The 18,302-nt window shown below is 40.4% G+C and overlaps 1 protein-coding gene across 7 annotated transcripts in view; it reads right to left on the bottom strand.

Annotated features, from left to right (window-relative positions):
• LOC114155298 (triple functional domain protein) overlaps positions 1–17,893 on the bottom strand; it is an 82,667-nt gene extending 64,774 nt beyond the window's left edge. For 2 of the 7 annotated variants that reach the window (XM_028035108.1, XM_028035105.1), the window contains exons 1-2: positions 17,516–17,892; positions 1,949–1,999 (exon numbers count right to left, since the gene is read on the bottom strand). In XM_028035108.1, the coding sequence (XP_027890909.1) occupies positions 1,949–1,999; positions 17,516–17,585 (121 nt within the window). In that variant the 5' untranslated portion in view covers positions 17,586–17,892. Of the gene's footprint in view, positions 1–1,948; positions 2,000–8,546; positions 8,717–10,287; positions 10,309–17,515 lie in introns of those variants that run through there. The other 5 variants (XM_028035104.1, XM_028035106.1, XM_028035103.1 and 2 more) reach the window with 5 other exon arrangements.
• Positions 17,894–18,302: the final 409 nt, after the last annotated feature.

Raw genomic sequence — 18,302 nt, 5'->3', positions numbered from 1 at the left:
AAAGGGAAAGAAAATGTTAAGACTGATGTTCTAATTGCAGAACATGTTCTGGTCATATTAAAGTCCCCTTATCATGATAAAGTAGGAGTGGGCAGTGTTTGGGTCGCTGGGTCCTTTCGTTCATCATTTATCAAGAGAAATTTCTTATAAAAAAATTTAATTATCGTTGTCTCGACAAATTTCAATTATTGTTAAAACAAACTTACTGAAATGTTAATTTTTTACTATTTTACTATCAACACTTACTCCATGAGAACATCAGTAGATATCAGTAAGTTTGAAAATATTAAATGATGATCCCCTATGATGAAGCATGGTGGTGGCAGTATGGTGCTATTGTGGAAGAGAACCTGTTGAAAGCAGTTTACTTTGTAGGACAACAACCCCAAACAAACAACCGGAGCTATAATGGAATAGTCAACGTCCAGACAATTTAAAAAACGAGGATAACTGTTTGCGGAGCTTGAGCTACTTTTCAAAGAAGAATGTCCGAAAGTGTTAAGTCTCCTGACGTGAAAAGCTAGTTGGGGCTCAGCTTAAAACACTTTCATCCTTAATAACAGCAAAAATGTGCTTTTACGAAATTATCAACTCAGAGGAAGTTGAAAACAAATACATGCAATGCTCGCTTTATTTGTTAAAAGGTTTGAAAACAAAGTGCCGGACAATTTATCGTCTCGATTTCCTTTATTTTGGAAAATTAGTGATTGGCCGATACTTGCATGTTAAACCGATCTTATATAGGCCGGTAAAGGTCTGAAAATCAGCCACTGTCCTCTTTTGCTCGGCTGCGAGGACGGGCTGAAAATATTCTAAAATGTGAAAAATACATGACTAAAAAAAGAGATCTTTTTCATTAGCTTATTTAAGTTAATTTAGTAGATTTTATTTTGACAGCACTACCTCATTTAAAGAAAGTTTGCATTGTTTCACAGGTATCGCTCATAGGGTCACAACACACTGAAGGCGAGTTGTGACCTTATGAGATTTTGGTATTGGCTTTTTAAAAAAAAATTTAAAAATCGACAATCGGCCAGAAAGCTGCAATCAGTGTACCGCTACTGTTCCGTTGTGTTGTTCTGTCACTAAGAGCCTCAAAGAAACAGAGTGATGTTTGTGGTTGTAATGTTTCCAATAAATGTATAGATATAATCAACACACCACTTCGAAATCTTTAATCGTCCTTTTGATTATAAATAACAAGTGCAGATTTTCGACGTGAATACAGATCAAACGTCAGATTCAGATTCCTTCATTCGGTCCCTTTTCTTCTGGATGGACTCAGGCTGCCTCCCTGAAGTCCCCGAGGCTTTGGAGCAACCTGCCAACTCATTGTCCTCCTTTGGATCTTGGGTTTGAGATTTTCATCCCTCTCGTTTCCTCTACTCTGAAGGTAGCAACACTAACTATACTCTCAGACCAATGTCAGACATTTTTTGCTGCTATATTAGCGTCTCCAGAAAACTAGAAAACTTCCTACTTGGGCAAGCAATGGTGTAAAACATCAAGTCAAGTGGTAGATTTTTAAAACAGAAGAAATCCCCTCGAAAATAAGGGAAACACACAGAAGTACACCGAGCTCTGTCGTGACATTAACAACAGCCACAACAAGTGTTGGTGAAAGAATAAAAAGCTTTTTGAAAGGCACACCGAGTTAATAAATGATAAGAGAGCAGACGGCACAGAAGATGGCCACCCATTCGCCTGCCCAAGATCGCTGTGGGAGGGGAGGGAAGAGGCGGAATACCAAGGAGATGTCAGGGATTCGGAGGACAATGACCCGTCACTGTCACAATGCATTATTAATGCTGTTTGCATGCGAGTGTGTGCGGCATGTTTTACTTTCACCATCAATAACACACATCTGTCCTCTGTAGACAAGACAAGGGTGAAACGAAGCAGCAAAACATTATGTCTGTATTCCTGTGTGTGTGTTTGTGTTTGTTACCTGCTATCTGGCTCGACACCTCTCCTTTTGGCTCTTTAGGGAGGGATCCATCTGCAGACACAAAATAAAATATTAATAATAATAATAAAAAGAAACAGTACCCATTCAATTTAATAGGTTCATGTAATCTTAGTGTCGACAGAGAAAAATATTCAATTAGCGCGTCCACAACACCGTGACGACAAGTGCAACTGAAATGTCAGAAAACACGCCGCTCAAACGTTTTAGAAGTAAACAATCCGCCCGGTAATTGGTCTGGCATTTCAGTCCGCGACAAAAAACAAAGAGCCGGCTCACAGGTTAGCATGCAGCTAACGCGGTGAAGCTAAGACAATCAAAAAAAGTGTCAGCTGATCAGAAACACCGTCCTGCTGATACAAACACACACACACACAGAGTTTGTTTAGCTCTTGGCAAAGAAGCAACAACAAATTATTAGTGATTGATCTGTCACTGCAGCAGCAGCAGCATCTCACAATGAGACATTTTAGAAAAATGTAAACTTTGAAATTGAGAATATTTTAGGGTAGAAAAAAAATCTAAAGTTAAATAATTGTGTTGAAAAGAAAACAAACCCCACTGGTATAATTCTGAATACCTCTGAAATGTTTACTGTAGCTGGTGGATTATTTTGGTGTTATGTTATAATTTTTAAAAATTTTTAGAAACATGTCCCACAGGTGTGTTTGTGTGGGAAAAGAAAAGAACTAGACAAAGGATGAAAGAACAAATGTTTAAAAGAATGAGACAAAACAAATGAACAAAAGAGACAATAAAAAAATGAACAAACAAAAAAGAACGAATGAATGAAGAAAGAATGAACAAAAACAAAAGAACAAATGAACGAGAGAAAACACAAAAGAACAAGTGAAAGAATGAAAAAAGAAACAGGAAGAAGACAGAAAAAGATGTAGGATGGATGGGAGGAAGAAAAGAGAAAAAATGAAGGAAGGAAAGGAAGACACAAGGAGGGAAGAAACAAAGGACAAGAAAGTTAAAATAGAATGAACAGAAGTAGGAGAATCACAAGAAAATTAAGATAAAGGAAGAAAGAATCAAACCTAAAAACGGAGGTAGGTTATAAAAACAAATAAATGTAAAAATTATTGCATTTGTCCCCAATTTTCTGGTGAATATTAAGTTTTCAGAACTATTTTTGTACTAACAGAGCTGAAATAAGTCCCATTTATGTTACATCATCAACCACAGTAAAAATAAAAACAACTAAGAAAGCCATCTTAGTGTACGGCAGCAGCGCTCTGGAGCAAACTAAAAGCCAGCTGGTGAGATAAAGCTTCCTCTCCAGAGTCAGTCTGCAGCAGATTACACACGACTCGTCTCCCCGGCACGCTGCAACTCATGACTGGGGCCGAGCGGATCCTCGGCTCGCGACAACAATCGGCTCATTGATGGAGCCTATAGCACTGGTGAGCGAGAGGCTGCTGCTGAGGCGAGGACACAGTCAGCGTCATGTGCTGCCGACATGTAAACAAACTGCATGTTGGCCCCACTGACTCTGTGGCACATGCTGCCTCTGCTCTGACTAAGGTCAACTACTTCCTGTTTGTTCCTTCAGCAAATGGGTGGAGATGGAGCTTATCCAGCTACAGCACCGTGGTTATTAAACAGCTGATATAGTGCCTGGATGTTAAAAGTTGGGCTTCGATATCAAGACGTATTGGCTTTTTTTCAGTGTACGCCTTCGTATTTTACATTATCTTTCTGATTTGTATCATTTTTTAGCTTCAGTTGTTAGGACAGCATATAACAACTGTAAATCATTATTTTTTTAATTATCAGCTCCATATTAGTCATTTCAAAAGCTTTGTTAGTTTAACAACTTTTTCCCCAGGCACAAATAATCTTCCAACTTCAGGAACATCCAAGAGTAACAGACAAGTGCCAGGATCTTCCCATCTGTTTTATAGAATCATTTGCCACCAGTGCAGAGCTTGGCCAACAACGCCGTTCTGGTTTCTCTTCAAGAATCATAAAATATGAAGATTAATTAACATTCAAAATATTTTTAGCTTAGTGTTCCATCAGGAGCACAGGCAACTTCACGCCTCATCCATGTATGAGCGGGAATTTATTGTAACACAGAATTTTACTATTTCTAACATAAAGCCAAATGGATTGCAAAGAGGCCATTTTTTACATTAGAAAATAATGTGGTTATCATTGAAATTATCATTAGCAGTACTAAAGCAGGCTTTTTCATATCTTTTACCTCAAGAATGAAGATTCCAAGATCAATTAGCGTGAGATCAAAAGGTGGCCAACTTTTTTTTTTTTTTTTACCCCTCCAGGGGTCTTTTTGTGGGCTCTAGTGTCCCTAATGTGATAGTAGGCTGACAGGAAACGGGGACGGAGAGGGGGGAAGACATGCGTCAAATGTCGTCGGGTCCGGGAGTCGAACCCACGACGGCCGCGTCGAGGACTGAAGGCCTCCAAATACGGGTCGCGCTAACCGCTACGCCACCACGGCACGCCACCAACTTTTCTAAATCTAAGTCTTGCTTTTTCTCGCTCTCTGGCAGCCTAAATTAGCCACGCATGTAAATAAAAGCTTATTGCAGCCCCGTGCTTCATCTGACCTCAGTTTTAAACCCTAAACTGATAATAAAAATGCTAACATTCAATAGTCCTTTCATCACAGGCATAGCTTTAAGCAGTTCTTCACCAGTCAAACCAGGCCAGACTCATCTCAATTTGCAGATTTTGTGTGGTTCTTCCCCATTCATTGGTTGGCCCATGGATTTACGTCAACAAGAACGTCTTAGCCACCATTTTAAATCTGCGACGAGATCGTAGTAGTTGGATTTTATGTGACGGAAGTGGAGATACATAGTCATCTGTGGGGCAAATCGCGACAGACAAATATATCGAGATTGATTGATTGGTCGCCCAAGGGGACACGTTCAAAATGACGTCATCAGAGCGTCAACCACAGCTCCTGTGTGTCTACGGACCAGAGACCGTTCCACATTCCTGCCCATAGTCACATCCACTTAGTGAGGAACACGCTGCCAATACAGACTCACCCAACTTGGCTAGAACCAACCTTGGCATTGACTGGCTAGAGTGAGACTTGACAATGGAGCAGGGGCTAATGTTCACTCAGCAACAGCGTCCCACCAGGGATTGGCAACTATCGAAAAGTATATTGAGGGTAAAATTTTAGCATCATAAGAAGTATGAAGTTTAACCGTAAACTATAAAGGTATTGGGGGAATTACTTTATTTTTCTTCTTTTCCTACTGTTTGTTCATTGGGAGCAGCAACACTTTCTTTTTTAACAAGGGATACTTAAATGCATTTATTTCTGTGTAATTCAATTGGCCTACTTCATGTTAATAGTGTCCAGAAGTCCCATAAAGTCTATTGCCAAGGAAGAACAATCACTTTTATTGTTATCATTCCAAACTACTGTATATGACACACAGAAATGTGATGTCATCGCAAGCTGCCAGTCCTTTGGAAAGTTTAATTTATTCATTGGAAAAAGATTAAATTTTTGTATCTACATCAGTTAGGCCTGTGAAAGAGATGAAAACTGATAAATTGCTCTGCACAACTATAGTCAAAACTTAAAATGTTAACTGTTTGCATTTGCAGAATTTGTCAGTTTGCCTAAAAAGGCCAAAAGACAACAACGCTGCCAAAACTTTTTGCTGCAAACTGCAAACCTAGGGAAAACTGGCACATAACGTAGGAGAATATCAGGGAAGGTGGAATTTAGTAGAATTTTTGCCTTTGGCGATTCCCAAGCAATGGCTATAGAGCACAGGAATACACCGAAACTGGCACAAGAGCGTACTTGATTGCAACAACAACCAATGCCAAAGTCTTGTACAAACAAAAAAAATGGCAAATTGAACTCTAAGAGAAATGCCAAGATCCCAAGGGAATGTTCTCCAAGTCCAGCTACCTGGGAAAACCTCAAAAGGAATGAGAAGGATAAAGGTGCAGATAGAGAGAGAGAGAAAGAGACAAAGGGAGGCACGAGACAGACCTGCATACTTTACATATTTGCAATGCCAAAGAAGAGCACTTAAGCCGTTGTGTGAAACCATGTAATGCCAGACGGCATTTAGAGGTTGGCCACAATCTAAACAGTAGGACTTGTCATTGGGCAGAAAGTCAAACATGCATGGACAAAAGGAAAACTATGCTTAATACACGTGTGCTTAAAGAAACTCATGCTGCCACAAGTGGAGGCCTTTTCCTCCAGGACGGGGGCCGTTAAGAGAAGATATATACGCTCTCACTCCGCTACAACACAAGCAACCCCCTCAAACGTCACTCAAGCTGTTTGGATAAAGTCAGAGAGATCTCACAGATGTTCAAACGGCCGTTACGGAGATAAACGCGCCGGGTTCAGTCCTGTAAAACATCCAATCCCTCTTTGCTCTCCCGACAGCAAACCCACCTAGACTTCAGGCCAGATAAACACTGGCCACACTGTGTCCGTAGAGCGAGCTCCTCTTCTACAGATGGCCTGCTCTCGTCCCAAACACACACCGTTTCTGTGTCTGCGCCGGCGTCAACTGGAGACCACCCTTTCTGTGGGCCTCCCACACTTCCCCTTCTCGGCAGGCCCACTCATCGTTTGACTCACGCAGAAATAGGAAAGGACTGTCCCCCCCGTTGTCCTCCCTCCATCTCTCCCTTTCATTTGGAAATACTAATCGTGTGGCTCATGCTGACTGAACTGGAGGTGTGTGGTGCAAATATAGTGAGTAATCAGCTGTTGTTTTCAAGGACACAGCTGCAGGGGTCAGACGAAAGACGCAAATGTCAAGGGGAGGCGCGGGTAGTAACATGTTGAGTAAGAAGTCATTCATTCGAGACATTTTATGGTTTGGCAACTCACACTAGAAACTAATATGACATACCTGGAGAGAGAGAGAGAGAGAATGACGAGATTTATGATACTGTCCAGGATTTGTTAGTTTGCCTAAAAAGGCCAAAAGACAACAACACAGCCAAAACTTTTTGCTGCAAACTGCAAACCTAGGGAAAACTGGCACAGAATATGTTATTCTCCTACGTTATGTGCCAATCATTAATCGTGATTAATTCATTACGATCAATTCAGTTGAAATAATCGTCAACCGATTTAGTAATTGAAAATAAGCAAATTATATGTACATTTTGCATTTAAGATGAAAATAAAAACATTCGTCTGTAAATATTTTTTACCCAAAAGTCCTCAAGTGGTTTTAGCTTCACCTAATTCAAATTCACTAAAAGGATGCTATGTTATTACATTATAGGTAATAAAATATATTTCCTTATTTAACAGAGGAATTGAGTTACTTTTTTATTGAATCTGTTTATGTATTTTTAATATAGTTTATACTTTGTCCCAACTTTTTTATACGATTAATCAATTCATCGTCAGAATCGATGGAATAATCGATTTCTAAAATAACTGTTAGTTGCAGCCCTAATACTAGGCATTAAAACTTAATGAAACTTAATCACAATTACATAAAACTCTTTTGTTGTGCAAATAAAACAAATGTATTTTAAATAATTTTAAGGCTGGAGCAACAGAATATTAGGTGATGTGAAATAAATCTTTAGTTCAGTTAATCATTAGCGAGTCTTTGTGGACCTTAGCTTGACTGATAATAAAAAAAAAAGTCTGTAATTGATTACAAGTTCCAGGTTGTTTCTGTAAATTGAACTGTTCACTTTAGCGTTGATCGTAAATAAATCTTAACCCAGAGAATGCGCAAATTATCTTTTATTTTTTTGTAGCAAAGATTGCCCAACGAGAAGGTCAATTCGTAATTGTGTGACAGATGTGTTTAAAGCCCCTTAATCAGGCTACAGCGTGAACTCTTTTGTACAGAAACTCTCAATTGGCAAACTGTCAATGCAATCATAGTGTGTGCCCTCAAAATGGATCCCAGGAGTGAGACTGCCCCTGTTAGGTGGCCAAGATGAAGAAACTCCAGCTCTGCTGTGAAGTTTAGTACCACGGGGTGCCAGCCTGAACCAGGACCGCAAGGGGACGAGCTCAAAGACCTCCTGCCGTTGACAGTTGGGTTTTATACAAGCCGCTGACTGGATCAGTTTCTATGGCATTCTAGCGCCGTTGCTTGAGCGGGGAAACAAAAAAGATGTGAAAACGGTTGTGAGAATAAGAATGAGGAATTGTGAGTGGTAGGGGAGGGCAGCGGTGAGAAGGCAGTTTTGAATGCATCAGAGAGACCCAAAGAAAAATGAGCACAATGGTCTTTCAGGACTTGTCCCAGTTTGGTTCAGTCTCTTTACTCTTAATAGCTGCGGAGACCCTTTTGGCAATTTTATCTATTCCACCAATTATAATCAATTGAGAGATAACTCTATAGTAACGGTGATGCTAATCATTAAACTGAAACTGTTTACTCAGGCTGGCACTACACATCCTCTTCTTTGTTTCTACTCGGTTCTAAACAGACTTATAAAACCTCACTCTACATGTCTGCATCGCTATTCACACTCTCAGGGTTGTTATTTAGGCTTTTCAGAGAGGAATATGCAAAGAAAGAGACTTCTCTGCAAAAATGTGATCTCCCCTCCCACCACCCGCCCAACAACATACCTCCTGTCTTCTCCCTCTTTTCCATCTTCTCTCCATGTTTCTCTTTACCGCCTGCACCACTCTTTCCCCTCTCTGGTTCCAGTTTGTAGTAAGGAGACGGCAACGGGGCAGCAAATTTCTCCCCGAGCTCACACCAATTAGCTGTCACGCCGGAGAAATTACAGAACGGGAGCACGGCAGATGAGAGGGAGGGGGGAGGGGGGGGGGGGCGGTGGAAAGTGGGACAAGAACCTTTTTATAAACACACGAAGAGGTGAGAGGTTGGCATGCTGGTGTGTGTGTGAGAGTGTGTGCTACACGTTTCTTTAACATTTTTGAAGAAAAAAAAAAAAGCAAAATAATATCCAATTTAAATCTATCATAAACAGTCTGACAAATAGGAGGATTCCTAGACCAGAGCAGATAATTGTAAATGGTTTCCGAACTGGTTTCTCCAAAGTTTGACTGGCCACCTACCCTTTTTAACCATCCATTTTTCTTTAAAAACTTTCATTAACTGCTAAAAATATATATTTTTAAATAAATATTGAACGCTATAAGCGTTCATCAATTAATAATAAAAGAAGCGAGGCTGATGTCACTTGGATTTATGCAATGACTTTTTAAGTAGTCTTCAGCAATGTATATTAACATTTAGCACCGTTAGCACTACTAACTTTTAAGCTAGTGGTGTCCAGGTTTATTTCCTTGAAGTTTACCACCATTTCTACACCCCGTATGGTCCATGACAGACAGGAGTCAACTTCTAAAGGAGGGTCAGTTTGTTTCTTTAGCAATTTACCGAAACAAAGACGAAAATTGGATCAAGTACTGGCGAAGAAGCAACCTGACAACGAGCAAAATTAGCTCTCTGTCATAGCCGCCTCAATAAACACCTCACAAGCCTTTAGAAATTATAATTTGTTTTTCCAAACACCTCGCTGATAACAATAAAATATAACGTAAGGGTCTTTATCCCCCCGTAACAGCTTTAATACCGCAGTGTGTTGTTGTCAGCTCAGTTTAGTAGCCTAGCTAACAGTGTGTGTTAGCTTATCAGAACAATAAGCTAGGGTTGAGTTGAGTTCCCAATCAGCAGAACATAACAAGCTGAAAATTGGCTGACTTATTAGTGCATCCCTTCATATCAAGCTTTAACTCACCACTAAAGTCACATTTTGTAAATACACACGTCAAAATTCAATTTGAAAACTTTTCTGCTTACTTCGCCCAACTTTTATTGAAAATACTTTGGTTTGTCACCTAACTGACAGCTCTTGGCACAGGTTGCACGGTTTATGTGTGTTGCACATAAAATGTAAAACCCTTAAACTCAGTGGCATATACCCTTACGACCTCTAAACTCGTCTGCCCTGTAGCTAGGTGACAGAATCTGCATCTTTCAATTTGCCCACTGAGCACTGAGTAAAGTGCTCAGTCATGACACGGAGCCTTTAGAAAATCTATTTTAAAAATGAGCCTAAAGAGAAAACATGGGTCACACACACAACACAGACATGGTAGCTGCTGTTGCTATAGTGACACAGGTGCCAAAAAGTGCCAGATAAAAAAAACCATATCTACAAGGGATCAAATACATCTTCCCTCGGGATAGATCCTGTACAACGTATCCTAGGAATAAAACTTTTTAAATGAACATTAACAACATTTTTTTTATTCTTCTGTTCACTAAATCTAAATACCAATTGTTGCTTTCTTTATATGACTGGCTATCTTACCATTATTTTTTAAAATTCCTTACCTTTCTTTCCAGGTCTCTACATTGGTAGACTCCAACCGAAAAAAAAGAGTAATCCCGAAGAATAAAGACCAGATTAGATTAGGTCAGCGTGCATAATCCAATGATCTCTCACCTCCAACACAGTCAAAGCCTTTATAGCCGACAACATCACACAAGCCAACCGAGCCAAGGAACCTGCCCTGCTCCCATCCAGCTGCTCTCTGCATGTAGTCTCTATAGATCAGGATCAAGATCACAAACATTTGGACTTTCGAATGTTTGTGATCGCAACTGAAAAAGGTTTCATTAACTCGCTCCTTACACAAGTCACTCTTTCCGTCCTAGAACATTTAAAAACCTGTTGAGACACACCTCTCAGCGTGAGAAGTGAACATTGTTCCGTCTTAATCGCAGTCTGGTTCTTTTTGTTCAAGTGGATTCGATTTCAGCAATGCACAGACAAGTTCGAGCTGACATCATACACGCTTTGGGCTAAATACAATCATCAGTTTACAGAATGGCTTTGCTCTCTTAGTGTGTGTTAACCCAGGTTCCATGACCCTAGATTGACCTTCTAGGCGTTTCTGGTGTGGATCCAAGCTAGAGGGAACAAAACTTGAGATGTTGAGATTTCTAAAAGGCTGACTTTGGAGTCCCTGATTCTAGAGTCCTGTCACTTTACAATTGTGCGGTGTCCCAACCAAATTAACTGTTTTTCCACCCTTTACGATGACATTCACAGTGAAAGAGAGACTGAATTGGCTGCTGCTGCTCCCTGTGTTTGTCACATGGCCTTCTCTGTGCCAAGATAAGCCTCGACAGCTGTCCATGTGAGGAAGCTTCGTTGAAAGACTATACCTAGTTCATTGTCTGAAAGATAATACAGGTGACTGGGTTAACCAGGGTAGAAAAAAACAAGCCAAAATACTCCTGTGAAAGTGAGGAAGCGTGAAAAGCTGTCGACAGGGAGCAGACGGTAGTGACTTCACACGGCTCATCGTCGTGTGAACCACGTGAAAGTGGAGAAGTCCTCTTTCAAACGCATTGAATCTGCTCATAGAAACATTACAGACACGAAAATCATATCTATATTTCATATAAACTCTATTTGCATTCTACAGTTTTGTTTTACTTAAATCTACAGTTTATCACAACACGGTTCTCAAATTTATCCGAAAGCATTACCAAGCAGGCGTGAAAGCCCATTTGAGCTAAAATTGTTAGCTCAAATTTCAGCTAGCAAACTTGCTAGCTAAAAATTAGCTAACAAAATTATAGCAAAATTTTTTTAGCTAATTTTTTTGACCCCCGCAGCCAAATATTGGGGCTGCGGGGGTCAAATATCCTGTTCTGTAAGCCGTTTTCACAGTCGCATGGTGAGGATGTTCAAAAGAATGTGTGGACAATTTGTTGCAGCTTATTTTCACAGATGCTTCTCATACATGCCCTTCACAGCAAGACATTTTCAGCTGGAGACAGAGAAGAAAGCGGAAATCTGGGAAGTTCAGACTACTTAACAACGTAAATGTTTAGAAAGCGTATGCAGTTTATTTAAGCGGTCCTCTTTGACCAGCTACAAAATAAAAGTATAAAAACACTTTTGGGTCTAAAAGGACGCATGGGGAATAATTCAGTCCTTCAACATAGCTTTTTTTTGTTGTTTCTTTGCTTCATTTTGCTTCTCCAAAGGTTTGGACAGTAGGTTTTTTTATCTAGTGTAAGCAGGGGATTTTTCTAGTCTGTCGTGGTAAAGCAGGAACTTCGCCTTTAGCGCTTTATTTACTGCTCTGGCTACAAGCCACCATTCACCTGTGGCCATCACACATGGATAACGGCTGAAAAGAAAACCAAGATGCCTTGTGAAAGTCTCAGAAAAGTGCTACCTCTGTTAGGTTATTGGGTTTTGCCTTGGAGCAAGGAGACCCATCATGTGGAAAGAGCTTGAAATACAGCTGAAAGGATTCACTTGAAGCTAACTAGGATTTCTCCTTGACAGGTGCTGGTCATTTCATCACCGCGTTGCCGTTTTATACCCAAGTTGTACCCAAAGAAGCTTTTTGTCAGGGAACCTTTTGTAATATTCAAACCTACCATGGGGATATTTCCTACCCGCTTTTGCAACCACTGATTTCAAGGTGCATATTATTTGACAACTATACAATTACCACAAAAACAAAGCCTGATGCAAAATTTTCCCAAAATGTAAGTTGCAAACATCCAGCGTCAGAGGACGTCTGTCAAAGGCGCTTCCATACTTCACCCGAAGCCGAGCAGTTGGCTTTGGGTCGCGTCGTGGTTTCGCGACGCCAGAATTCGCATGCACCTTTTACATACAGACCACTTGGGAACACCCTGCCACTTCTCACAATAATTACCAAAACAGAAAGAAGAAGGCAGGTGGGTAAGGGTACACAACATGTATTACAAGGGGACAAGATGGTAATGGAGCAAACTGACCAGTGGCCCTGCTGGATATCTGCCCTTTTGAGGTCATCTAGGCACATCCCACTGGGAGCAGCATGTCCTGTGAGGAAATACATTTTCCTTCCCCTCTAGGAACGAGATGCAGAGACGGATGTCTTGGTTTCCTTCTTGGAAATGTTACCTTCGAGCCCCAAATCCACTCTTGCCAACAGGCTACCTCACTAAAAGCCTTCCAGGGAATTGCTGCCATATTCACAAATTGTCCCTCTCTCTAAAGTGTTTGACATTTTACTATATGAACAAGAAGTCCAAAGCAAATATGCTATTCACACATGCCTGTCCAGACATCTTTAGTACATTTTAGGGCTTGCAGACGCATGGAAAAACAATCTGTCAATAAATAAATAAGTATAAAGTCTACGCTGAACACAACATTGCAATCATTTGTATCCTTCCAACCCAAAAAACACAGAACGATAACGCAAATCTGCTTCGCTCCGCATTAGACTTTAGCCTCTGCCTTGTGACTGACTCGGCAGCTTTGAGCCTTGAGGAAACCTTCCACCGATGGAGCTCAATCAGTCTCCATCTCTCAGATCAATAGCCATTAGCCTCGGAGAGCGTCCATCTTCTCATCTGTGCTCGTAGACCTCATCCTGGATGAATGGGACCCGAGTCATAAACATGGGCTCTGGATCAGATTTCTGCTTCCTTTTCCTCGTACTTAACTGTTTCCCCTTGTTTTATTGTACAAACACACAGCATGCTCATTCAGATATTACAGAGCAAGTATTTGAATGGCTTACAGTGATTTAAAGGCTGTCAAGTAGCCAAAGGCCAGCGGGGGCTCTTCATGTTAATGCAATGAGTAGAAACACTACTAGCACAAATACAAACAAAGATTTTAAACAATAATTATAACACTAAGACACTTAAAAAACAAATACACACACACACACACACACATGCGCGCGCACTAAAAAGAGTAAAAATAAAAACATTTCTGTATTGAAGAGTGGTGGATTTTCTACCGTTAGCTTCCAGTGAAACACACACAGGACACTTGTTTTGGTTTCATTTTGTCTTAGAACAAAGAAACCCGAAACAATGCGACGAAAACAAAGGAGGAGAAAAACATGAAATAGATATTAGTGAAAAATAGGTAAAGGGCAAAAAAATAATTAAACAGACAACAGGCAAGAAGGTAAAGAAAGCAGACAGTTGAGTAAAGAAGGTAAATGATGAAGAACGGGGAGGGGAAAAGATGTGTATGGAGTTTGATATGGGGGTGGAGGGGCTCCTGTGGGAAGAACCTCAAACTTTGCAAGTCATGACAAGACTTTTCAAATACATGAAGAGGAAGTTCACAAGCAAAACACAAAGAGTCTCCCCCTCCCCTTCACTCTTGCTTTAAAAAAAAGTGACATCTGTCTTAGCCACACACTCTCTTCAAAACTGGAATCATTGATCAGAACAAGGAAGTCAATCAGCAACATTAGCTTTAAAGGCTAATCTAATCAGTTTGTTGCCATTTTTATTCCAGAACCAGACAGTTTTTCTTTGGAATCGTCAACAGATTAGTAACAAACTGCAATCAGCTCTGCTGCAAAATATAGAATATCGGTTGTCTAATTTGGACTGCTTTATTCAACTTGATTTGCCAAAATGCGGACGTTTTCCATTGATCGGCATTATGAAATTATGTCAGTTTCTTAAGTTCCTTCTCATTAAATGTTTCAGATCTCCCAGCATTTTCTATGGATAAGCACATCAACAACATATGCAGTTCTGCACATTAAATTTTGAGTTTGCAAAAATTCACAAACAGGTTGTTGTTTCCCCCCTGTTAAATTCAAAACTTCTACCTCTATCTAAGAACATGCATCCCATTTGGAACATTTTTCCACCGTTTTATATTTGCCCACATGTTTCTAGGTCTCAAAAACTATATTACAACAACATGCCGGTCAGGGTTTGTTGTGTCGCAAGATTTCAAATGCAGACCTCATCAGCAATGATTGACAAAACGCACCAGGAACAAAAGTCTCATCACGGCTAACAGCGGCAGATTTGTTCCCGAGACCGCTTTTATTTGTTTCTGCCGCAGCGGTTGCGCCACGGCCATAAACCCATAAAAAGGTTAAATCGGCAACGCTTCTCAACCTGTTAAATTAAAGGTAATGAATGGTCTAAGTAAGACAAGGAGGCGTTTATGGCGCTCTGCAGATAGCTTTGTTGCAATTTGAGAAAAGAATAGCAGAGTTCCACGTGAAAGATGTGCAGTTCACAAAAAACAAAGTGTGTTTGCCAGAATGCTCCTTGCTTCGCTTTTTAAGCGGAAACCAAAAGATCACCTCAATGCGGATACTGAACTTCCCTTTGCGGCTTGTTATCTCGCTAGACCCAAAACCGCAGGAGCCAGAGGGTGGCGAGTCGAGTCAACGCGCTGCATCCTCCTGCTTATTAACAGCATCTCTTTAAATATTCTCCAAAGTCTGACATTTCACTGAGGTCCAGTGCGTCACTTTCACCTTGTGTGTGTGTGGGGGGGGGATTTTTTGTACAAAAAGTCTGTTTGTATATACAGGTATCTCTAAAATAATATTTTTGAATACTTTCAAAAAGTTTCATATTTCCTGTCACTTTTTTGCAGAGAGTGAAACTAGAGCTATATAGATACATCACAAATAGAGTGGAATATCAAGCCTACATTGCTTGTATTTTTGATGATTATATCACACACACAGTGAAAGCTTGAAACTCATTAGAATATCTTGAAGTTAAATTTGGAAACTCTTTGTGTCACGGCCTAATTGGCTAATTTACTCAAAACACCCGTAAATGTTTCCTGGTGTTTTAATTGCCATTGAAGGTAAAAAAAACAAAAAAGGGTAAATTACTGCCCAAAAAAAAAATCTCAGAAATTTTCTAGAAAAAGAAGGAAATTTCTGACTTTGACAAGTCTAAAATTTGCTAGAAAAAAACTCAGAAATTTGAAAACCTAAACTTGTTTAAAACCTAAAAATAAAAAAACTTATTCAAAATTCATGCTTACGTAGTCCTATCAACATTTGAGTCTATCAAAACTTATTCTTTATATATATATATATATATATATATATATATATATATATATATCAATTTCTAATTAAATTATGATGTTTACACTGAAAAAGTGCAAGCTGGATTAGACAGATTGGTTGAGCCATGACTGTTTCTAATGATGAAAATAGCTGGATTATTACAGGTCAATTAAATACCATTTTGTCAACTATATTCTCAAACTTTCATGGCAATATTACTTGGGTTTTATTTTGCTTAATTAATTTTGAGTGACAACTTTTTAGCGATTCTAATGTAAATTGAGGGACATGCCGTATATTACCCCAGAATAACAGTTTTAAATTCGCTGTTGCCTTCCTAATTCTTTAGCATTAACTACTCTGTACATCTCAAATTTCAAAAACAAGGAAACTGCATTGCCCCTTCAGTTTAACACGTTTGTTTTGATATACAGTTCTGAGCTAACCCACCTACCTAATGTGTGTTTAAACGCATGGAAGTATCAAAACAAATACCCAGCTCACACATTTTTCTCTATGTTCAGCATGCTGGGTTAAAATAGAACAGAACCTTATGTTTAAGTGACCGCTTGAATCTCCACAAGGAGCTCTGGAATTCACAGTGTATGAGCCATTGTTGCCCTGACTATAGGCCCACATCTGCTTACACCATACAGTCCACACACACAGATTAGCCTGCTGAAATAACATGCTAGCATTTTATTACACAGTCTGTGAAAAGAAGTATATGACGGTACGTTACATTACACGTTTTAATACGGAAATAGGCAATGGCTGGCACTGGGGAGAAAATGGTAACATTTAGCCATGGTAGCTATTTGGAGGAGGGGGGGGGAGAAACGCTAGCTTTGGTTGTTCAGTGCACACCCAGGTTATATGTGCCACGCCATGTATTGTTTACATGTATTGTCGTAGCGGCTGTGCTCGCTGTGACAGCATGGGAAACAACGCATACCAACGCCAACAGAATGCATTATTCTGAACAAACACGCATTATCTATATCCTCGTTTAATCTGCAGAGAAACTGGGAAGACATGAATCAGGCTGGTGACTGGTCCACCCACAGTCAAGCTAGCTCCGCTTAAAGGAGCTAGCATCCACTAGCCAGCAGTGAGGACCCACCAAATCCGAGCCAGGAGTCATTAGCTTCTAGGCTAGCACAGAATTCAAACATGTAGATTAAACAACCAGCCCATTATCAAACACTGGGTTCATGCAATAAATATTAAATAATCCATTTGTACCCGAAAATAAATCACTCTTCCTGTACTATAGGCTGACTCAAAGCCGCTTTGACACATACAGGTCTGGTGGCTAAAGCAGAACATTCCAGTTTTCCTTACAATTTAACTCCAGCTGTTTTTCCACTATTATTGTTTTGCTATGTAGCTGCTGGGCTGTGTGGGTTTAATAACCATATAGAGACAAGAGCACAGGGTTCAACTACCAAACACTAGAACCAGACAAACACAGCAAAATCGAGGAGCTGTCCGAAAATGGAACTTAGGAGAATTAGCAGTCCAGCTAATGCTGAGCTATATGTTGTAGTAGCAGAAATCGATCAGACAGGACATACATACACAACAGCATTAGCCTTGGCTATTTACTCTGCGTTTCACTTAAGCATATGAGGGCAATTTACAGACTATGTTCATTATGAGCCAGTAAGAAGTCCACACGGATGGGAAACAACGTCCATCTAGTAGCTGGACCAAAGGAAGCTTGGTCTCCCACTCCTTACCGGTCTTAAAGAACGCCTCTATGTCGCCGGCGTCCTTCGTGGTTTCCTCCGCTCCTTCCCCGGAGCTCATGGCTGCCTCGACCAGACCCCCCGAGTTCACTACCTCCTAAGTGGAAGATGCCTCCAAAAAGCGAAAAAAAGATTGAGCACGGTCTCTCCCGTCCTGGAAAAAAGCGTCATGGAAGCCACACGGATGGCTGCGGGGACTGGTGAGCGTTAGCCGTGCCATCTGCAAACCTCCATCTTGGGGTAACGTAATTGGAAACGATCAGACAGGGGGCACCGGGTTCCTCCTCGGAGTGGAGCGGAGGGGAGAGTCTGTGAGGCGGCGGGAGGGGCTGGGTCGCTCGGCTCGGTGAATCTCCGTCAGATTTCGGAAATGAGCAGACGTCGGGTCATCAAGGAACAACAGGAGTGCAAGTTTGAGGCCAAATATGGATTATTACAAGTTATAACAAAAACGATTACGTGACAAAACGGCGCCTCGTATTATATTTGTGAAAAATGAAAGCATTTAAGTCACTGAATTCACAGTTTTACTTTAATCTATGAGCTGTAATGTTGTTGTAGTAGCAGAAACAACTTGGGAGTAAACAAACAGATAGAAACTGATTGTTTTAAGGGAATGCTAAAGGTTTAGTTACTAATTCTTCAAGAAAGTAAAACCACAGTAAGGAAAGTCTCCCGGAAACAACAAAACCAGAAAAGTTCCGCTGCTTTGGTTAAGATCCTGCTTTATGAGGCGAGAGCTGACCGCTTGTGGCTGCTGCCATCTGCTGGATGAATC

The sequence above is a fragment of the Xiphophorus couchianus genome, chromosome 13, assembly GCF_001444195.1.
Source record: "Xiphophorus couchianus chromosome 13, X_couchianus-1.0, whole genome shotgun sequence".
Lineage (NCBI taxonomy): Eukaryota > Metazoa > Chordata > Actinopteri > Cyprinodontiformes > Poeciliidae > Xiphophorus > Xiphophorus couchianus.
Note: the sequence above shows the minus strand (reverse complement) of the source record. Positions and strands in the feature narration are given on the sequence as shown.